The 17,829-nt window shown below is 43.5% G+C and overlaps 1 protein-coding gene across 13 annotated transcripts in view; it reads left to right on the top strand.

Moving 5' to 3' along the window:
- RARB (retinoic acid receptor beta) overlaps window positions 1-17,829 on the top strand; it is a 341,400-nt gene that overhangs the window by 277,018 nt on the left and 46,553 nt on the right. For all 13 annotated transcript variants that reach the window (XM_083578114.1, XM_083578115.1, XM_083578112.1 and 10 more), the window contains one exon: window positions 13,564-13,705. In XM_083578114.1, coding sequence (XP_083434240.1) covers window positions 13,564-13,705 — 142 coding nt within the window. The remainder of the gene's footprint in view (window positions 1-13,563; window positions 13,706-17,829) is intronic.

Genomic DNA, 17,829 nt, shown 5'->3' with positions numbered 1-17,829 from the left:
CTTTAGTAAGAAATACTGTGCTTAATTAATTCTTACTCCTGGGAGGTCAGCCTGGGGCACTCATTATTGTCTTAATTGGTGGTATAAATCCTGAGGCCCTGGAGGAAGAAAAACGAAGAGCAGTTAACAGTGGATAGTCTACAGGAAAAGTGCTAGCTGGTGGTTGGAGCACAATTGCAGATTGTGACAGTTTACGAGTTCAGTGGGTTAGAGGTCTAGCCCTACCTAAATTAGGTTAGAGTGTCTTGAATATATTTTTTTTAAAGAAAAGATGATTCATCGCTGTATTTGGCATGCAGAGGTCTAGGGGTCTTCCTTCTTTCTTAGATCAGAGCTTCTTTCAGATCTCTCCTACTGATATTAAGTTAGTGAAGTTTCCCATCTGGTGTTTCCAAAGAGTTTCAAGTATTTTAGCAGATTTTGCAAAGAGAGAAGTGTGTTCTTCTTGTTGTTTTACTCCTTTTATCAATACTTATTTGAAAGTTTTTTGGAAAATTGAAGAACCTGTATGTTCATGAACTCATATTTTCTCCCCCCAAATATTCTTATTATTGTAGACAAGTGTCTCAAAATTCAGATGGATTTTGATTTAACTCAGAGTAGTTCACATCTATGGGACGCGGGTGACGCTGTGGGTTAAACCACAGAGCCTAGGATTTGCCGATCAGAAGGTTGGCGGTTCGAATCCCCGCGACGGGATGATCGCCCGTTGCTCGGTCCCTGCTCCTGCCAACCTAGCAGTTCGAAAGCATGTCAAAGTGCAAGTAGATAAATAGGTACCACTCTGGCGGGAAGGTAAACGGCGTTTCCGTGCACTGCTCTGGTTCTCCAGAAGCAGCTTAGTCATTCTGGCCATATGACCCAGAAGCTGTACACCGGCTCCCTCAGCCAATAAAGCGAGATGAGCGCCGTAACCCCAGAGTCGGTGACAACTGGACCTAATGGTCAGGGGTCCCTTTACCTTTAGCTAGTTCACGTCTTACTCTTGGCGATTGTTTGCCACTGCATTTATGTTTGGTCCTTGTTAGACATAGCTGTGCTACAGCCGCACGATGCTCTCCTGCTATTGTGCATCGCAGGGGAAGAATGGTAATGTGGAGAAAGTGACCTTTCTGTGGGAAGCGTCTGCCTTCCCTTTTAATCTCTGCACAGTGCTTAGAAAAGTGTAGGTGTTATAACTGATGATAAATTACTGTTACTCTGACTGTGGACTTAGAAGTGAGGTGGAAGTGGAATTGGCTTAAGGAGGGTGAAATATGCTTCGTTTGACCATAAAGTTGTGAATTTTATACTTTGGAGTGAGAGACGATTTCTAGGTTGGCAGCACACCCCCATTTCTAGTCAGATTCAGATGGGGAATTTCATTTTACATTACGTGAGAGAGTAGTTCATTCATGCCAGCATAGCAGTCTTGTGAAATGAGCAAGTTTGGATGGCCCCTAAGGTCTAACTTTACAAATGTATATACAGTCGTACCTCAGAAATCGAACGAAATCTGTTCCAGAAATCCATTTGACTTCCAAAACGTTCAGAAACCAAGGCGCAGCTTCTGATTGGCTGCAGGAAGCTCCTGCAGCCAATCGGAAGCCGCATCGGACGTTCGTGTTCCAAAGAACGTTCGCAAACCGGAACACTCATTTCCAGGTTTGCGGCGTTCGGGAGCCAAAACGTTTGACTTGCAAGGCGTTCGGGATCCAAGGTACGACTGTACTTAGGGCTGCTGTAAATGTACCACTTTTGAAACTGAAGTAGCCCATAGCATCCTGTGCTCCTCCCTCCCCCTCTGGAGTGAAAATTCCTGCCACTTGTCTTGTGGTTACATACTGTGTTGTGAGAAACACGTCATGTTGGCATTAAGGATCTGGTTAACCAGAATTTCAGATGAGAGGAAGAAACTCTGCTTACCTACTTTAACTATGGTTAGCATCGCTGGCTGCTTAGCCATCCATGGCAAATTCTATATCTACCCAGCACCCAAGAAACCACACATTGCTTCACCTTCAGATGCCACAAATATGCTTCTTTTTCAAGTGCTGTTAAATGTTGGATAGATGATGCTGGATTTTAAGTGAATCGCTACCTGGTTTTAGTTTTAGAGGCTCTTGTGCACTATATATTATCATCAGCTGCCTTATCAGCCTATTATGGAATAGTTGACAAGGTAGAAATTTGCACTTAAGAGAAATCTAGCTCCTGAGTCACTTAATTTATCCTTTTGGTGTTATATATCCTTCCCTAGCAAGGAGGAGAAGGAGGCAGCAGCAGCACACTAGATTTAATGTGGTGCAGTTTCAGTGCAGACTCAATGTGGTAAAACACAGTGCATATATTCTTCCCATGTGACTGTTCCTGATCTGTACTGAACTTAACACCACTGCTTAAATTAAACACAGTCAGAAGGAATGCTATAGGCAAAGGCAAAGTGCATTTCTCCGGAAGTTGTTTGCTACAAATATAGTATTGACAGTTCACAATCGAACCTTGTCGATGTCTATGATACAATTCAGTTTTATTCCCTGTTGCAGAGCTGGTTAATGCACTTGTAATTGTCTTTCTGCTAGCTGGCCAAGAGAGACACGGGAGCTTGTTTCTTGTATCATTTGTAAAAAGAAATAAAAATTGACTCATATTTGTAGTACGACTGTGTTTGGAGCATTTCTCCTGCATCATACCAAATTAGGGGGTGAATGTTATTCCAAATGCCTTCTGAAGAATATGTTAGCAGTGCGTGGCCTCAGGCCTGGGAAGTCACAGCAAATAGAGTCAAAAGATGGGAACTGATTTCATTGGGACTGACTTCGGAGTACGTAAGACTGCTTTAGAAAAGAGAGAGAAAAGCAGAATTTCTTGGTGCTTTAAAAAGGAGGAAGGAAAACTACTCAGTTATTTGTTCATAACAAAATGTTCTATGCCAGCGGTGGCCAACTCCCAAGAGACTGCGATCTACTCACAGAGTAAAAAACTGGCAGGGATCTACCCCCTTTTTGGGAGGTTCAGGTCAAAGTTGTTGAGCGTTTTTAGGGGGAAGGAAAAGCCCATTTTTTTAGGGGTGATGGGGAAAGTTGCTGAGCTTTTTTTAGGGGAGCCAAAGTTGATGAGCTTCTTTGGGGGGAGCCAGTGATCTTCTGGCGATCTACCACAGACATCCAGTGATCTACTGGTAGATCATGATCTCCCTGTTGGACATGCCTGTTCTATGCTGTTTGTATGTAAAACAGTGAAAGTGAAGGAAGTGGAAGATTTTAAAACCATAGTTATACAATACCATGCACATTGAGTTACTACAGGGTTTTTTCTGGAAAAACACAACAGGAAGCAGGCTGTTGTATCTTTAGCAACTGCACACAGGCCGAAGTTCTACAGATGTGGTTTCTCCCTGGCTTGGTGATGTAGTGATCATTAACGATTGACCTGTTTGGTTTTTTTAATGGTCTGCTCTCTTAAAAGGCCAAGAGAAAAGTGTGCGCACACATCATTTTTCAAATTATTAATATCTGGTGATATTAATATGAATACCATAACATTAAAAGTCATAGTTTCTAAAGAGAAATGTTTTAACCTTCCACGAGGCTCTGTAAATGATTTTGGAGTGGCCATTCTGAGGCAAACATTCTGAATCATAACAATACATCAAGAGGTTAAATGTATCACTGAATGGAGACTTTTAGCACATTGTATGCATTAAGTGGCTTTCCAATGCAGGGTGTCTGTGTTGTTAACAGCTGTTTTGTGATTTGCTACTACAGTTAAACCTCGGTTTTCGATCGTCTCCATTGCTAAACGTTTCAGCTCCCAAACATCAAAAACCCAGAAGTAAGTGATCCAGTTTTTGAACGCTTTTTGGAAGCCGAACGTCTGACGCAGCAGACAAGCGGGTTCTGATTGGCTCTTCTGATTGCAAGAGCCAATCAGAAGCCGTGCCCCAGAAATCGAACGTTTCAGAAGTCGAAGGTCCTTCTGGAACAGATTACGTTCGACTTCTGAGGTACCACTATATTTTATTAATTACATGATCAGCAAAATTGTACTTTTTTGCATTTCATTTTCTTCTGGCCTTACTGTTCACCACCCTCAAATCATCTGCCTATATTCCTGTAACTCAGGATAACACTTCGTGCATCTAATGAAAAGGACTGTCGTCCACAAAAATGTATGCCATGATATTATTTAGTTACGTAGTTATTTATTAGACTTATTAGTTGCTTGTTACCTGAAGGTCTCCAAGCAACTTACAGTACATTTAAAAACACGATTATAAATACATCATGCCGTAGAAGCAAAGCAAAACAGCCCTCATGACATCCCCAGGAAGCTTTGGCAGCATGCTAGTGACAACACAGGGACATGGGTGGTGCTGTGGGTTAAACCACAGAGCCTAGGACTTGCCAATCAGAAGGTTGGCGGTTCGAATCCCCACGACGGGGTGAACTCAAGTTGCTCGGTCCCTGCTCCTGCCAACCTGGCAGTTCGAAAGCACCTCAAAGTGCAAGTAGATAAATAGGTACCGCTCCGGCGGGAAGGTAAACGACGTTTCCGTGCACTGCTATGGTTCGCCAGAAACGTCTTAGTCATGCTGGCCACATGACCCGGAAGCTGTACGCCGGCTTCCTCAGCCAATAAAGCAAGATGAACGCCGCAACCCCAGAGTCTGTCATGACTGGACCTAATGGTCAGGGGTCCCTTTACCTTTTTAGTGACAACACAACACTATCTCAGTCTTATCAAACCCCTGGAAAGAAAGGTCAGTGCTTACCTAGCACAGAAAAGATGTCATCAAAAGCTCTAAGCATTCCACGGACATGGAGCCACAACTGAAAAGACCCTGTCCCATATCACCGTCCTTTGATTCTCCCTCAGAGTGGGAACTTGGAGAAGGGCCTGCAGTGAAGATCTAAGGCTCTGGTGTGGTTTCTCCTAAGGTTTTAACCTTAGGATTTGTTTTGAAATCGTGGTCCTATAGCAACTTTTACGTAGTAAATGCCTTCATCGCGATTCACAGCGAGCACCGTCAGGTTCGTAAAAGCATGTCTGATGTGGAAACATACCACCGGAACACACCCTGCAGTCTCCAATCCTTCCGCAGGTAAGTTGCAGTTTGTCTCGGGGGCCATTCCCTGCATTCAAGTGTACTCTGAAAGACAACTTATGGGACTTCCGCTGCTGCAATTCTCTCCCCACCCTTCCCCGAGCATAGAGTCAACTAGCCTGTTCTGGGAGCATCATTACATTAAAGGCAAAATTCAGTCAGTGAGGAGAGAGGCCACACCAAGAGGAATTCTGCTTTCTGTGCAACTCTCCAAGATACAGGGATCATTTCAAGATCCGGACCTGGCAACCCTAATCTGTCTAAAGAGATGGATGGAGAATTTCCTTGAGCAAGTATTAACCGGTCTGAATTTAGACAAAGCTTTTTCCTAATCTCCCTTTTGGCTCAGATTGTGTAACTGTCCCATTGAGCAGGCAGGCCACGTCGATCTAAATGAGTCTTACATAAGCACATAAGCACTTGGAAAATGAGTGTATGTGTAGATTTGTATGGGTATTTTATGCTAATATTCTAATATGGCATGTTACATGACATTCAGGCATGTCTATTCTTTGTAAATGCAGAAAAGCTATATTTGTCAGTAGTCCACGATAGCCAAGTATGGAGGGCTATGGGGGCCAAGCCCGCCCCCCATTCCAAATCATAGGGCACTCATTCCTGTGGTGTGTCCACACAACATGTCAGCATGTCCCACGTCGTGTGTGCGTGACATCAGCATGCTGCGGGGTGTTCGCACATGCCGTGCTGACGTCTTGTGCCCCTGGGCCCCCTCGATCACGGGGGCAAGGTGGTGCAAGTGCAGTAGTCTATCTAGAAGGGTGGATAGGCAAAGGTAAAGAGACCCCTGACCATTAGGTCCAGTCGTGACCGACTCTAGGGTTGCGGCGCTCATCTCGCTTTATTGGCCAAGAGAGCCGGCGTACAGCTTCCGGGTCACGTGGCCAGCATGACTAAGCCGCTTCTGGCGAACCAGAGCAGCGCACGAAAACACTGTGTACCTTCCCACCGGAGCAGTACCTATTTATCTACTTGCAGTTGACGTGCTTTCGAACTGCTAGGTTGGCAGAAGCAGGGACTGAGCAACGGGAGCTCACCCCATCACGGGGATTCGAACCGCCGACCTTCTGATCGGCAAGTCCTAGGCTCACCCGCGTCTCTGAAGGGTGGATACTTGCCGTCAACAGAAGCTTGCTGAGTGAGCTTCTCACCTGCAGACGCTTGCTTTTTCACCAACCTACTTTTCTCCTTAAGTCACATAGCAACAGCTAACTTGCAAGTCAAAAAATCTCAGCTTGAATTTGTTTATCTGCCATCGTCAATAAGATGAGGCATGCCGCATGCCGGACAGCACATTCCTGTGATTTAAAAACAAAAGAAATCAAGCCCCTATCAGGCCATATTTCCTTTTGAAACACAGCATGAGGATAACTGAGGGTTTTAAATCATAGGAGTTGCCATGTAGAAAATAGAAGCAATGGTGTGATTTGGTATAGATGCACGGAGTTGTTTTAATAGCGTTTGCTATTAAGGTAATGCATTCCATAGGATTTGAAATCCTTTAAAACGCCCTTGAATTCTGAGCAAAGGGACATTTGGCTTAGCGTCACAGAGGAAGTGATACACACAATGACTTCCTTTGTACCCAGATGGCATTCTGAAGTCCTTTGTGACACTGGTTATTAAATCTGTTCAGATCTTCTTTAAGCAACCTATCCCTGAACTAAACTCTTTCATGTTTGACATAGCAATAGACAAGCATTACAAAAGTAAATAGCAACAAGGTTGGCCTCTTTTTTTTTTTTTTTGGCATTGTGTTAAAGTAACATTGTCTAAATGGGTTACTTTGGCTTTAAATAATAGACCTAGTAACTGGCTTTATTTGCTCGCCGGGTACATGTGGTTTCACATACCATTCTCCACTTTCAATGGGGCAGATAAGGTATCAACACAATTAAAAGTGAAAAATAATCTGTCTGCTTTGCCAGTGGTGAATGCTCAGAGAACACACACTGATACAATAGATTTTGAATAATTTATACGAGTCGTCTTTTTTTTCTTCCTCTTTCCTTCTCGCAATCTGTAAATGAGGACACCTAATGCGACATGGCCAGGATGATACTCTATCCATCTTCCGTTAAGATAAGAAGATGTTGGGGGGGGGGAGGCAGGGGAGAGGGAGGAGCTTTTCAGTCAAGTCTGGTTTTGTGCTGAGCAAGGGGGTGGGTGGGTTGGGGGGGGGAACCGACAGTAAAAAAAAAAAAGCAAGCTTCTATTCATCAGGAATTGCATTTGCAAACTGATAAAAGAAGCAGCAAAGTGAAAATTTCAAAACGCCAAATTAATTTGGCTCCTAGCACTGCTCCTTCATTCAGTAAATTAAATAAAAAGTGCCGGCACTCTCCCGATGAAATGTTTGGTGGGTGGCATGCTAGAAGGAACCACTGCTATTTTCTTTTTCTTCTCTCCACCCCCCCTCCCGGTAGCCCAATGAGACAGTATGTCTGGCTGCTAACCAGAAGGTTGGTAGTTCGAGTCCACCCAGGGGCAGCTGCAGACAGGATTCCTTCATTGCAGGGGGTTGGACTAGATGACCCTGGGTACCCTTACAGTTCTAGGTTTCTGTGCAGGCCATAGTAAAACAACACATTTTTGCTTGCTGAGTGTATTTGATTTTGCATGGCAAGGATAATAGCCTTGCAGTGTGTGTGTGTGTGTGGGCAGCTCCAGTGCTCCTATCAAAGAGGATTTATACGGGTGCTATAGCGCCCATTAACACTAATGAGAATTGTTCATGTAAATTCCTTATGCCTCACAGGCATAATCTATCCCTCGTAAGAGTGCTCAACACTAATAAATAGAGCAAAATGTGGGCAAATGGGTCCTTTAAAAAAAAACCTAACATATGAGACTTCATACCCTGATGGCTATTAATTTAAAGGCGTTATATCATTACAATTATTGTTATTATAGATAATAAATTATGTGTTCCCTCTTCGCATGGGCAGTTTTCCTGGAAGAGAATTTCAGATATACCAATCAATATTGTGGCCCCACCATGGGTTGCAAAAGTGGGTTTGGAGAGATTTGGGATGGGATGCTGCAAGGCAGAGTGAGCTGGGACCCCACCAAGTATGTGGAGGTACAATTGCTGGGAAGAATTACCAGGCGGTAGAATAGTTCCATAACACCTCTCTTTGCTTGCAGATTCTCTTGAGCAAATGGTGTCTTTTTAGTCCATTCCCACCCACCTTGCTTTTTTAGCTTATCCGCTCCCAGCTGAAACCAGAAAAATGTCCTGGAAAATAGCTGAGGGGAGAATCAGCAGACATAGGAAGCGTTAAACACTCCCTTTTCCCACCTGTCAGTTTTTCACCTGCAAATATTTCTTCATTGCAGTACATCAGGAAATACAAGCTTGGGAACACATGTTTGCCATGATCTCTTTAATAGTCCTGCCCTAATTAATTAATTCATTAATAATACCCACCGCCTCACCCTAAGGTCCCAGGACAGGTTTAAGCTATTTAAAATACATTTTTTTTAAAAAACCCACTTAAATTACAAAAAAAAATCAAAGTCATGAAAAATATCTTCTAATCTCAATAACATCTAATAAAAAGTAACCATTAATACAATTTGAATTTTATTATTTCGGTCACAGACCAGTTCCAGCCCACATACAATATCAAGTAAGTCATAAAACACGATAGGGATACATTTGAATTTGCAATTAAGTATAACCGGGACAATACAGATATAGCAACAGTTAAAAAATATATAAATTAAATCTTGGTCACTAACATATAACCTAAAATTATCATTTAAGGCCTTAATCATTATGATAGCACAGCTTGTTCCCTAAGTTTTATGGCAATCGCACAGAATTTGGCTACCCTTAATGCGATCCCATTCATACAATTGCTTATCTTGTATTCAGATTTCCAATCGTTATGCATTATAAACCTCAAAGGTCATTTTCTAAAAAGAGATTGCTTTTCCCTTGTCGTGGGATGCTTTAATGAGATACCCTCTCATCAACAGTGGGCTTTCAAAATAGTGGTAAGAGCCATTAACTGCCCCTCAGCCTAACCCACTTCACAGGGTTATTGTGCGGATTAAATGAGGAGGGTGAGTACCATGTATGCCTCCTTGAGCTCCTGGGGGGCAGGGGAAGTGGGATATAAATTCAAGAAATAAAATAAATAAGGGCTGTCACATTCCCTTGCTTGGAATTAAGCCAAGGGGAACTGAGCAGCAGAGGCCAAGCGAAATTCTGCACATTTTTACTTCTGCTTAGTTGTATGGTGTTTCTCCACCATTCCATTCCTTTCTCCTGGCACCTTTCCCTTGTTTGTGTACTTTCCCTTCTTGCTTGCCGGCTGGCAACTTCAGATCATAGCATCGTAGAGTTGGAAGGGAACCTGAGGGTCATTCAGTCCAACCCCTTGCAATTCAGGAATCTAAACTTGCAACATTCATGAGAGGTGCTCACCCAACATTAAAAACCTCGAAGGAAGGAGAGTCCACCACCTCCCAACGGCCGTCTAATACCTCTGTCAGTAAATCCTTCCTGGTGTTAATGTTGCGACAAGCATGGCATATTCAGTGCCGACAGTCAAGTGAGATGCCTAGGCTGTATCTCACTCAATATAGAGGAGAGTTGGGTGAGAGATCCAAAGGGTTCTATTCAATATTAGTCATACTCTCAGTAAGGTAAAGGTAAAGGGACCCCTGACCATTAGGTCCAGTCGTGGCCGACTCTGGGGTTGCGGCGCTCATCTCGCTTTATTGGCCAAGGGAGCTGGCATACAGCTTCTGGGTCATGTGGCCAGCATGAATAAGCCACTTCTGGCGAACCAGAGCAGCGCACGGAAACGCCATTTACCTTCCCGCCGGAGCAGTACCTATTTATCTACTTGCACTTTGACGTGCTTTAGAACTGCTAGGTGGGCAGGAGCTGGGACTGAACAACGGGAGCTCACGCCATCGCAGGGATTTGAACCGCCGACCTTCTGATCGGCAAGTCCTAGGCTCTGTGGTTTAACCCACAGCGCCACCTGCGCCCCCCCATACTCTCAGTAGACCCACTGAAATTAATGGACAGGACTAAGTCACTTGCCTTACTCACATCCTGTCCAGGAGGCGGTTCTGCCTGTCAGCTTCCTCCATCTCAGTGTTGCCCTTATAGGGAAGAGTATGGGGGCAAATTAGCTCTGCCTGACATTGAGTTGTGTCAAATACTAGTCCTACCCATTGAAAGTTACTGAACCTGGCTTACATCCATTAATTTCAATGGATTTGCTCTGAGGAGGACTGGCATTTGGTTAACCTATTGGCTCTGGCCCCATCTACTATTGGCCTCCCTGCTTTCTGTCCTCCAAGGCCCACCAAGGGCAGGGCCGGCCCAAGACATTTGGCACCTGGTGGCAAGTCACAAAATGGCGGCCTTGCACCCCACCAGGAAAGAAGGAGTGAGTGAAGAACTACACCAAGAACAAGGGAGGAATAAAGATCTACTTGCCCCCATGGATCCTGCCTCCTGAGGCGGTTGCCTCAGCTTGCCTCATGGCATGAGCCAGCCCTCACCATGAGATGCAACCTTTATTCTTTTGTGCTAAACTATAAGTTTGATTTTGTTTGTTACAATTTATCTTATGAAAGGGAATCTTTTATTATTTTCGATACGTAAGATAGAAATATAAACAAAAGCAAATTTTAAAATATCAGAAATGACGGGGGGGGCACATATCCATTTTCTTGTCAACAAAATCAGAAGCTGTGAGGAGCTGCCCATTAGTGGAAACATAGAAGTCCATGTTTCCCACACTGTTGTCTCCAAAGGGCACTAGAGGTTTGTTGTATTCATAAAAATGATAAAGTCCCACCACACAGTATAAAAATGCTTTGGATCTTCTAAGTCTTTGGAAACCTTTATATTGTGGGTCACCTTTTCTGCACTTGCCAGTTCCGTACACAGGAATATTTGCATGGAAGTAATTTTGTTGATTTAAAGCAAAGGGACAAATGCATGTCTCCCTCTGTTGTTCATCAATTTGCAACCACGGGGAACAGGAAGACATCAGTACTCGCCTATCCAACCTCTTCCTGTAAGTGAGAGGGGCCTTCTCATTTTCTTTCTTGAGCAATTGTAATTGAGCAATTGTAATTAAATTAAATTAAAAGGGTTGCCTGGGTCTCGTAGCCTAAGAGGACAACTGTTGAACAGGTGACCTATAAATGCAAGTCAAATGGGTCGAGTATCCCTTCTTGTAATGATTATATAGTGGGTTTTGTTCCCCGTGTTCTGTGGATAGGGTGGCTCATTTCTTTTTTAAATGTTTTCTTGCCCGACTTCCCTATAATATCAGCAACAGCACGGACTTAGTTCCAAATATCCCCTTTGCACAAGCTGGACTCTTCCATTCATGCAAGTTGGGTGTCTCCTATTACCATTAATTATCTACCCCCACCCACAGCTGCAGCCCCCATAGTTGTACTGCATACCTTTCTGGAGGGTCCTCCAGCTCTCAGCAGCATCTTTTATGGGGCTTCAGTGGGAAGGAGGAGACGAAAACCTCAAATGGTTTGTGGAATTCAAGCCATGGTATTTGTTCAGAAGGACTAAATCCTCAGTTCAGACACAGATGGGCAAGAAGAAATTATTTTATCAGATAACTGAAATATACTCGGAGTCGAGAGTGGATTTCATGCTCTTTATTCAGCTCATAGTGGTGAGGAGGAATGGAAGTACCCCCAGAATGTCTGCTTTATGTACATTATTTACACAATGGGCCCCACGTGATTGGCTAATTCCGGGATTCTCCTGTAGGCCAATCAGGTTGCGGATTCACTTCCACCTGGAGCTGGATTGGGTGGCTTCTGTGGACCAATCAGACTGCTGCGTTCTGAATCCTATTGTTCTAGGACCAATCAGACTGATGCAAATTGGATCCTATTCGACTCAGTACATAACAATAACCTTTCAGAATTAAGAAAGACCTGAGAAGTCACATTTAATTTTATTTGATACCTTGCTATAGATTTTTTGTGCGTGGTTTGAATCTTGCTTAGTTGTGAAACACTGAAAACAATCATTTTGAGATCCTTAAATGGCCAAACTAATTCCTAAAATGAGGCAGGTGCCAACACTGAAATGATGTTGTATTGTTTATGTCCTCCCCCAAAATGTGATCTCTTCCCCCTGCCTCCACTGCTTTGCACAACAGGTATTTCACTCTGAAATTTTTGCTGTGGGTTCAGACCTGTCACATGGCTTCCATTCCTTAGTCCATAGCCATTGCGCTTTGGTTGAACTAACTGTCAGCTGCCTCTCCATCTTTGCTGTGATCAAATAGTTCCCCTTTCTGGTTTTAAAAATACGTGGCGTTGTGAAAAGTATAAAAGGCCACAGTGTGGCTCCATAATTTAAATACAGGCAGGCATCCTATTGCAGCTAACTGTCTTGCTTCGTTTGCCAGTCGAGAGAATCCATTGTTTACAAAGTTTATTGCTGAATTCAGAACTGGATCTTTCTATTTCTTAAAACAATAAAATAAACTAGGGTGTTATAACGTTAATGTTCTGCGATTGACATATAAAGCCTTGCGACCAGATTATCTCTGGGAATGTCTTTCCTTGTATACCTCTGCCCGGTCGCTTCGATCCTCAGGAGAGATGCTCTTAATAGAGTTGTACACTTCGAGGCTTCGTTTTATGTCCACTCAGACATGAGTGTATTCGCACCTTCCCTTTGGGATTTGCTCCCAATGAACATAAGGCAGGCACTTAAAGTATTAGCATTTCAGCACCCGGTTAAAACTCACCAGTTCATCCTGGCTTTCTTTCAGGAGTCATTTGTTTTGGGCTTTGTACTTTTTTGTATTTATTTATGAGTGTGAATTTATTGTTTGTTTTCTTCTGTTCACCACCATGATGTGGTTTTTTTTTTCCTTCCTCTTTATGTTGCTGGTATCCAAATGTCTGCAAGCAAATAAACAAGATTTGCCCTGGTTCATACATTCAGCCAGGTGGCATTGAAATAACCTAGGGGATGCTGCCGCCATGTGAATCAATGGCTGGTCACCTGGAGGCGTCAACAAAATGGAAATTCATGCAATGTACTTTTAGTTTAGCACTAATGCAGAGGTCCTGGGTTGTGCCACAAGCTATCTTCCTGATGGAGGCGGTGATTTTTGTTGTTCCTCTATTAAGCTCTTGCAGAATGCCCCCTCCCCAACACAGTATATGAACCTTTCTTTTTTCCTTCTATTTTCTGAATCCTTGCTCTGTGTACTGGGCTACATTCCCCCTACTGGTAAATAGCATTGTTTATTTTTGATTAAACGGTATTTACCATGTTGTGAAGTCATCATATTAGATGCTGAATATTTCATAAAGCCTTGAAGGTTATCAAACCTAGTCATAGTGTTGCATGCATTTCAGTCACTTCACAGAGTAACTTTCAACATGATGAGAGGTTTCATTTCATTCCTTTCTTTCCTTCTGCTTGATTGCAGGGTTTTTTCCGCAGGAGCATTCAGAAGAACATGGTTTATACATGTCACCGAGATAAGAACTGTGTTATTAATAAAGTCACTAGGAACCGCTGCCAGTACTGCAGACTACAGAAGTGCTTTGAAGTGGGAATGTCCAAAGAATGTGAGTTGCTTGTAGAAATTGTCTCATTTTACTTATCTATATCTATATATTTGGATTACAGTGGTGGTCATGGGGATGTGCCTTCCTAATCGGACATATTGGGGTCAGAAATGAGTGTGGATGCTACTTTGAATATCTCTTCCTTAAAAAAATGGGAAAAAGCGCCTTTTTAACATCATGGGGATTTGTCTAAACCACTGAGTCTCTTGGGCTTGCCGATCAGAAGGTTGGCGGTTTGAATCCACGCAATGGGGTGAGCTCCCATTGCTCTGTCCCAGCTCCTTGCCAGCCTAGCAGCTTGAAAGCACGCCAGTGCAAGTAGATAAATAGGTACTGCTGTGGCGGGAAGGTAAACTGCACTTCTGTGCGCTCTGGTTTCCATCACAGTGTCCCGTTGCGCCAGAAGCGGCCACATGACCTGGAAAGCTGTCTGTGGACCAACGCTGGCTCCCTCGGCCTGAAAGCAAGATGAGCGCCACAACCCCATAGTCGCCTTGAACTGTCTAGGGGTCCTTTACCTTTTTTTTACCTTGTCGGAGCCCATAAATGGTTGAATCCCTGCAAAACTACACAGCAAATCTGTTCCCAATCCAAACAGCAGGATCATAGTAGGGCTCCCATGTGTTGTTCAGCCCGCATGAATGAATCATGTGCAAGTCTCACACACTTCACTGTTTGTGGGGACTGCTTCCTGTACATCTAGCTTAGCACTTGCATTATGACCAAGCAGCCTGGTATATATTTTTTTCTGTAGATGAGCTCGTAAGAAAAACATATTTCTTTGTGTGTGCACACACACACACACAATCTGGAAGCTGAGTGTTACAGAGTGAAATATGTTGATAATAAACATGCAGAAGAGAAGCTTAAAAAGACATCTCTCAAATGATGAAATAACTGAGCCCATGCAAAATTAGAACAGAAGAAGGTGCCTGTAAGCAAAGACCAGTGAGCAAGCAGACATGTGCAGAGTCAGAAGTAAAAATAAATACTGATGTACAAGTGTCAGGACAAAAGGTGGGATGGAGGAGTCAGGGGTGCCAACTTGAATAAAATATTGCAGGGGGGGGCAGGTAAGCCCAGTCCTGCATAATCGATCACATGATGCTGTGCACACACACCATTTGAATGGGAATGCCAATCAATTTTGTGGGGGCCCGGCTCCCTCAAATATTTTAATATAGGGGCTGATGGCCCCACGGCCCCTAGGCGTTGACTCCTATGGACAGAGTCATGAAATGTTTGTCCAAATAATCTTTGACGGTGCCATGGAATAAAGTTGAGAGAATACAGTGAGATGGCTTTTTCTTGGCCAAGTTCCATGCTGCATGACATTACAGTAGTACCTGTAGATATGTACACAGCTAGCAGGGAATTTCTAACAGGAAATTCAGTGCCTACATGGAACTGAATTAGAGTCAGGAAAGGGCCTCTGAGGTGGGAGGGGAGGAAAAGAGGGGAGATATCAGCATTCTTGCATGATTTCCAAGATATGCAGAAGTGCCAAAGTCCCCCCCCCCCCAAAAAAAAATGCTTAAAAATTGTGGTGGGCTCCTCTGCCCAATGAAGATTCAGTATATACAATAACTTCTAAGAGCCATGAAATGTTGCACGTCAGATGGAAAAGAAAAACAGTGAATTGGCGGACAGTGCAGAGCGACTTAAACATCCTGGCATTGTCTAGCTGCAACCCCGAAAAGGAGCAGTCCTATTAGGGGCTGAGGGCATGTTGCAGCCTTTCACAGCTTGTGAATGTCAGAAAATGCCATCAGAACATAAGAAAATCTCAGCTGGATCAAACCAAAGGCCCGTCTAGCCAGGCGTTCTGTTCTGAAAGTGGTCAGCCAGTCGCCCATCAGAAGCCCACAGGCAGGAGGACATGAGTGCAATAGCCCTTCAAGCCAGGCTTTTACCTTTTATATACCTCACCAGTGGCACCCTGTACGACACTAAAATTCAGCGCCCCACTTCTCATGCCACATTCTACAGCTTTGTTTTGGCGCCCCCTGCAGCTCGGCACCCAGTGTGACCGCACCAATCGCACCCTACTAAAGCCACCTCTGACCTCATAGTGGGTCAGCTACAGAACATTTTGATCATAAGGTGCATTGCAAGGTGCATATTGCTGAGTTTATATTTTTTCTGTGCTTGAGTCTTAAGAGGTGAGATTTCTAACCAGGCTGTAATGTACACCGCTAAACTAATCTTAAGCATCTGTGTTTCTTCAATTGCCTGAAACTCCTCAGTTAGAATACAGTGCTGCAAACTTAGATGCAAAAGCAAAGCAGGTCTTAAACTCTTGTCCTGTGTTTACAAGCGCCAGAATCAGAAGGAATCTGAAAAGCAAGATGCCCAGAGTGTGTAACAAGATATTCCGTGCACCTGCATTGAAAAACAATGCTGTAGTAGAGGGAGGAATACAGCCGTTGCCTGTATAAATTACTTTTTGAACTCTAGCTGTCTCGTAGCAGCTACATAAAATATTTAGTTGATAATTTTTCAGTTACAAGAGTTGGCAGGGAAGCAGAGTAATAAAAGTGCAGCCATTGATATCTTCTGGGTGCAAATAAGGGTAATGCAACATTAGCATGAAACACAGTACGAGGTTATGGTGATATTATTTTTGTTTATTCGTTTTTTATTTACTAAATTTAATTGGCTGCTTTTTTTACCAAGGCAACTCAAAGTGACTTGTGATATGTGGTGGTGGTGGTGGTGATGATGACGATGATGATGATGATGATGACGATGATGATGATGATGATGATGATGATAATAATAATAATTAATAATACAGTGGTACCTCGGGTTACATACGCTTCAGGTTACAGACTCCGCTAACCCAGAAAAAGTGCTTCAGGTTAAGAACTTTGCTTCAGGATGAGAACAAAAATTGTGCTCCGGTGGCGCGGCGGCAGCAGGAGGCCCCATTAGCTAAAGTGGTGCTTCAGGTTAAGAACAGTTTCAGGTTAAGTACGGACCTCCGGAACGAATTAAGTACTTAACCCGAGGTACCACTGTAATAATTTTTTTATACCTACACAAAAGAAAAACAAATATCTAAAATACAATCCTATTTTTAAAAGGCGGGATTAAAACATCCCACCCACTGAAGGAGTCCACATATAAGATACTAAAAACATGAAAGTATTGCCTGCATGAGAAATTAGTCATTCGCAAAGTGTTCCTAACTAGCAATTTTTAAAAACTAGCGTTCCTGAATGAATTGAGTGGTTTCAAACTTAAGCTTTACTCATAATAGACCCATTGAAATCAATGAACGTGACTTCAGTTCAGCCCATGAATTTCAGTAGGTCTACTCTGTGTAAAATCTAGTTAAATACCGTCCACTGTTTTTGGTTATTCCCTTAGGAAAGCGTTTCGACAAAAGCCACTTCAGCTGTATGGCTGTGTGTGTGCGCGCGCGCGCATGCATGCATGCATGATGTCTCCCTCCCCTTCCTGCCGTTCTGTTCACAAAGTGCTTGATTGGCTGCAAGTGCATTTCCCCGTACAACATGAGTGCCACAAACAAAGGACAAGAAGATGTTCCCAAGGCTCTGCAGGGAAACAAGCCTATGTTGCTGAATCAGCCCCCAATGGGCAAGTTAATCATGGTGGACAACGTTAATAGCAACCCAAATGCCTGCTCCTAAGGGCAGGGAATGAATGAACGCCCAACCAGAGCTGTGCAAAGTTGTTCTGCGTATCCATTACTGTTTGGGTTCTCTGTATTACGGAGAAGATAACTGGCAGCCTTGCGGCCAGAGTCTGCCCTTTTAGTCGGTTTCAGTGGAGAGCAGCTGCATCCGTAGAGCCTGTGCCCGCCTCCTCCTGCCAGTCCCTGCCGTGGATAGGAATTTAAAGGCATCCATGAGTATAATGTGGTTGTGAAGAGCAGCAAACTCTGTTTCTTTCACTAACTAGCGGTTTACTTTCAAATAGGTAAATGATGAGCTGCAATTAATTCAGAGATTTGTAGCGGAATAATTATTCTCTTTGAACGTATCCAGGGATTTTATGGCCCTTTTTACTGCAGGGGTTTCCCCCCCCCCCCATGCTCTGCAGAGCTAATGAGCCAAGACTGATGGCAGATGCAGATTTGAATTTTTCTCTTTGGATTA

This window comes from Podarcis filfolensis (assembly GCF_964270895.1).
Source record: "Podarcis filfolensis genome assembly, chromosome: 12".
Classification (NCBI taxonomy): domain Eukaryota; kingdom Metazoa; phylum Chordata; class Lepidosauria; order Squamata; family Lacertidae; genus Podarcis; species Podarcis filfolensis.
Note: the sequence above shows the minus strand (reverse complement) of the source record. Positions and strands in the feature narration are given on the sequence as shown.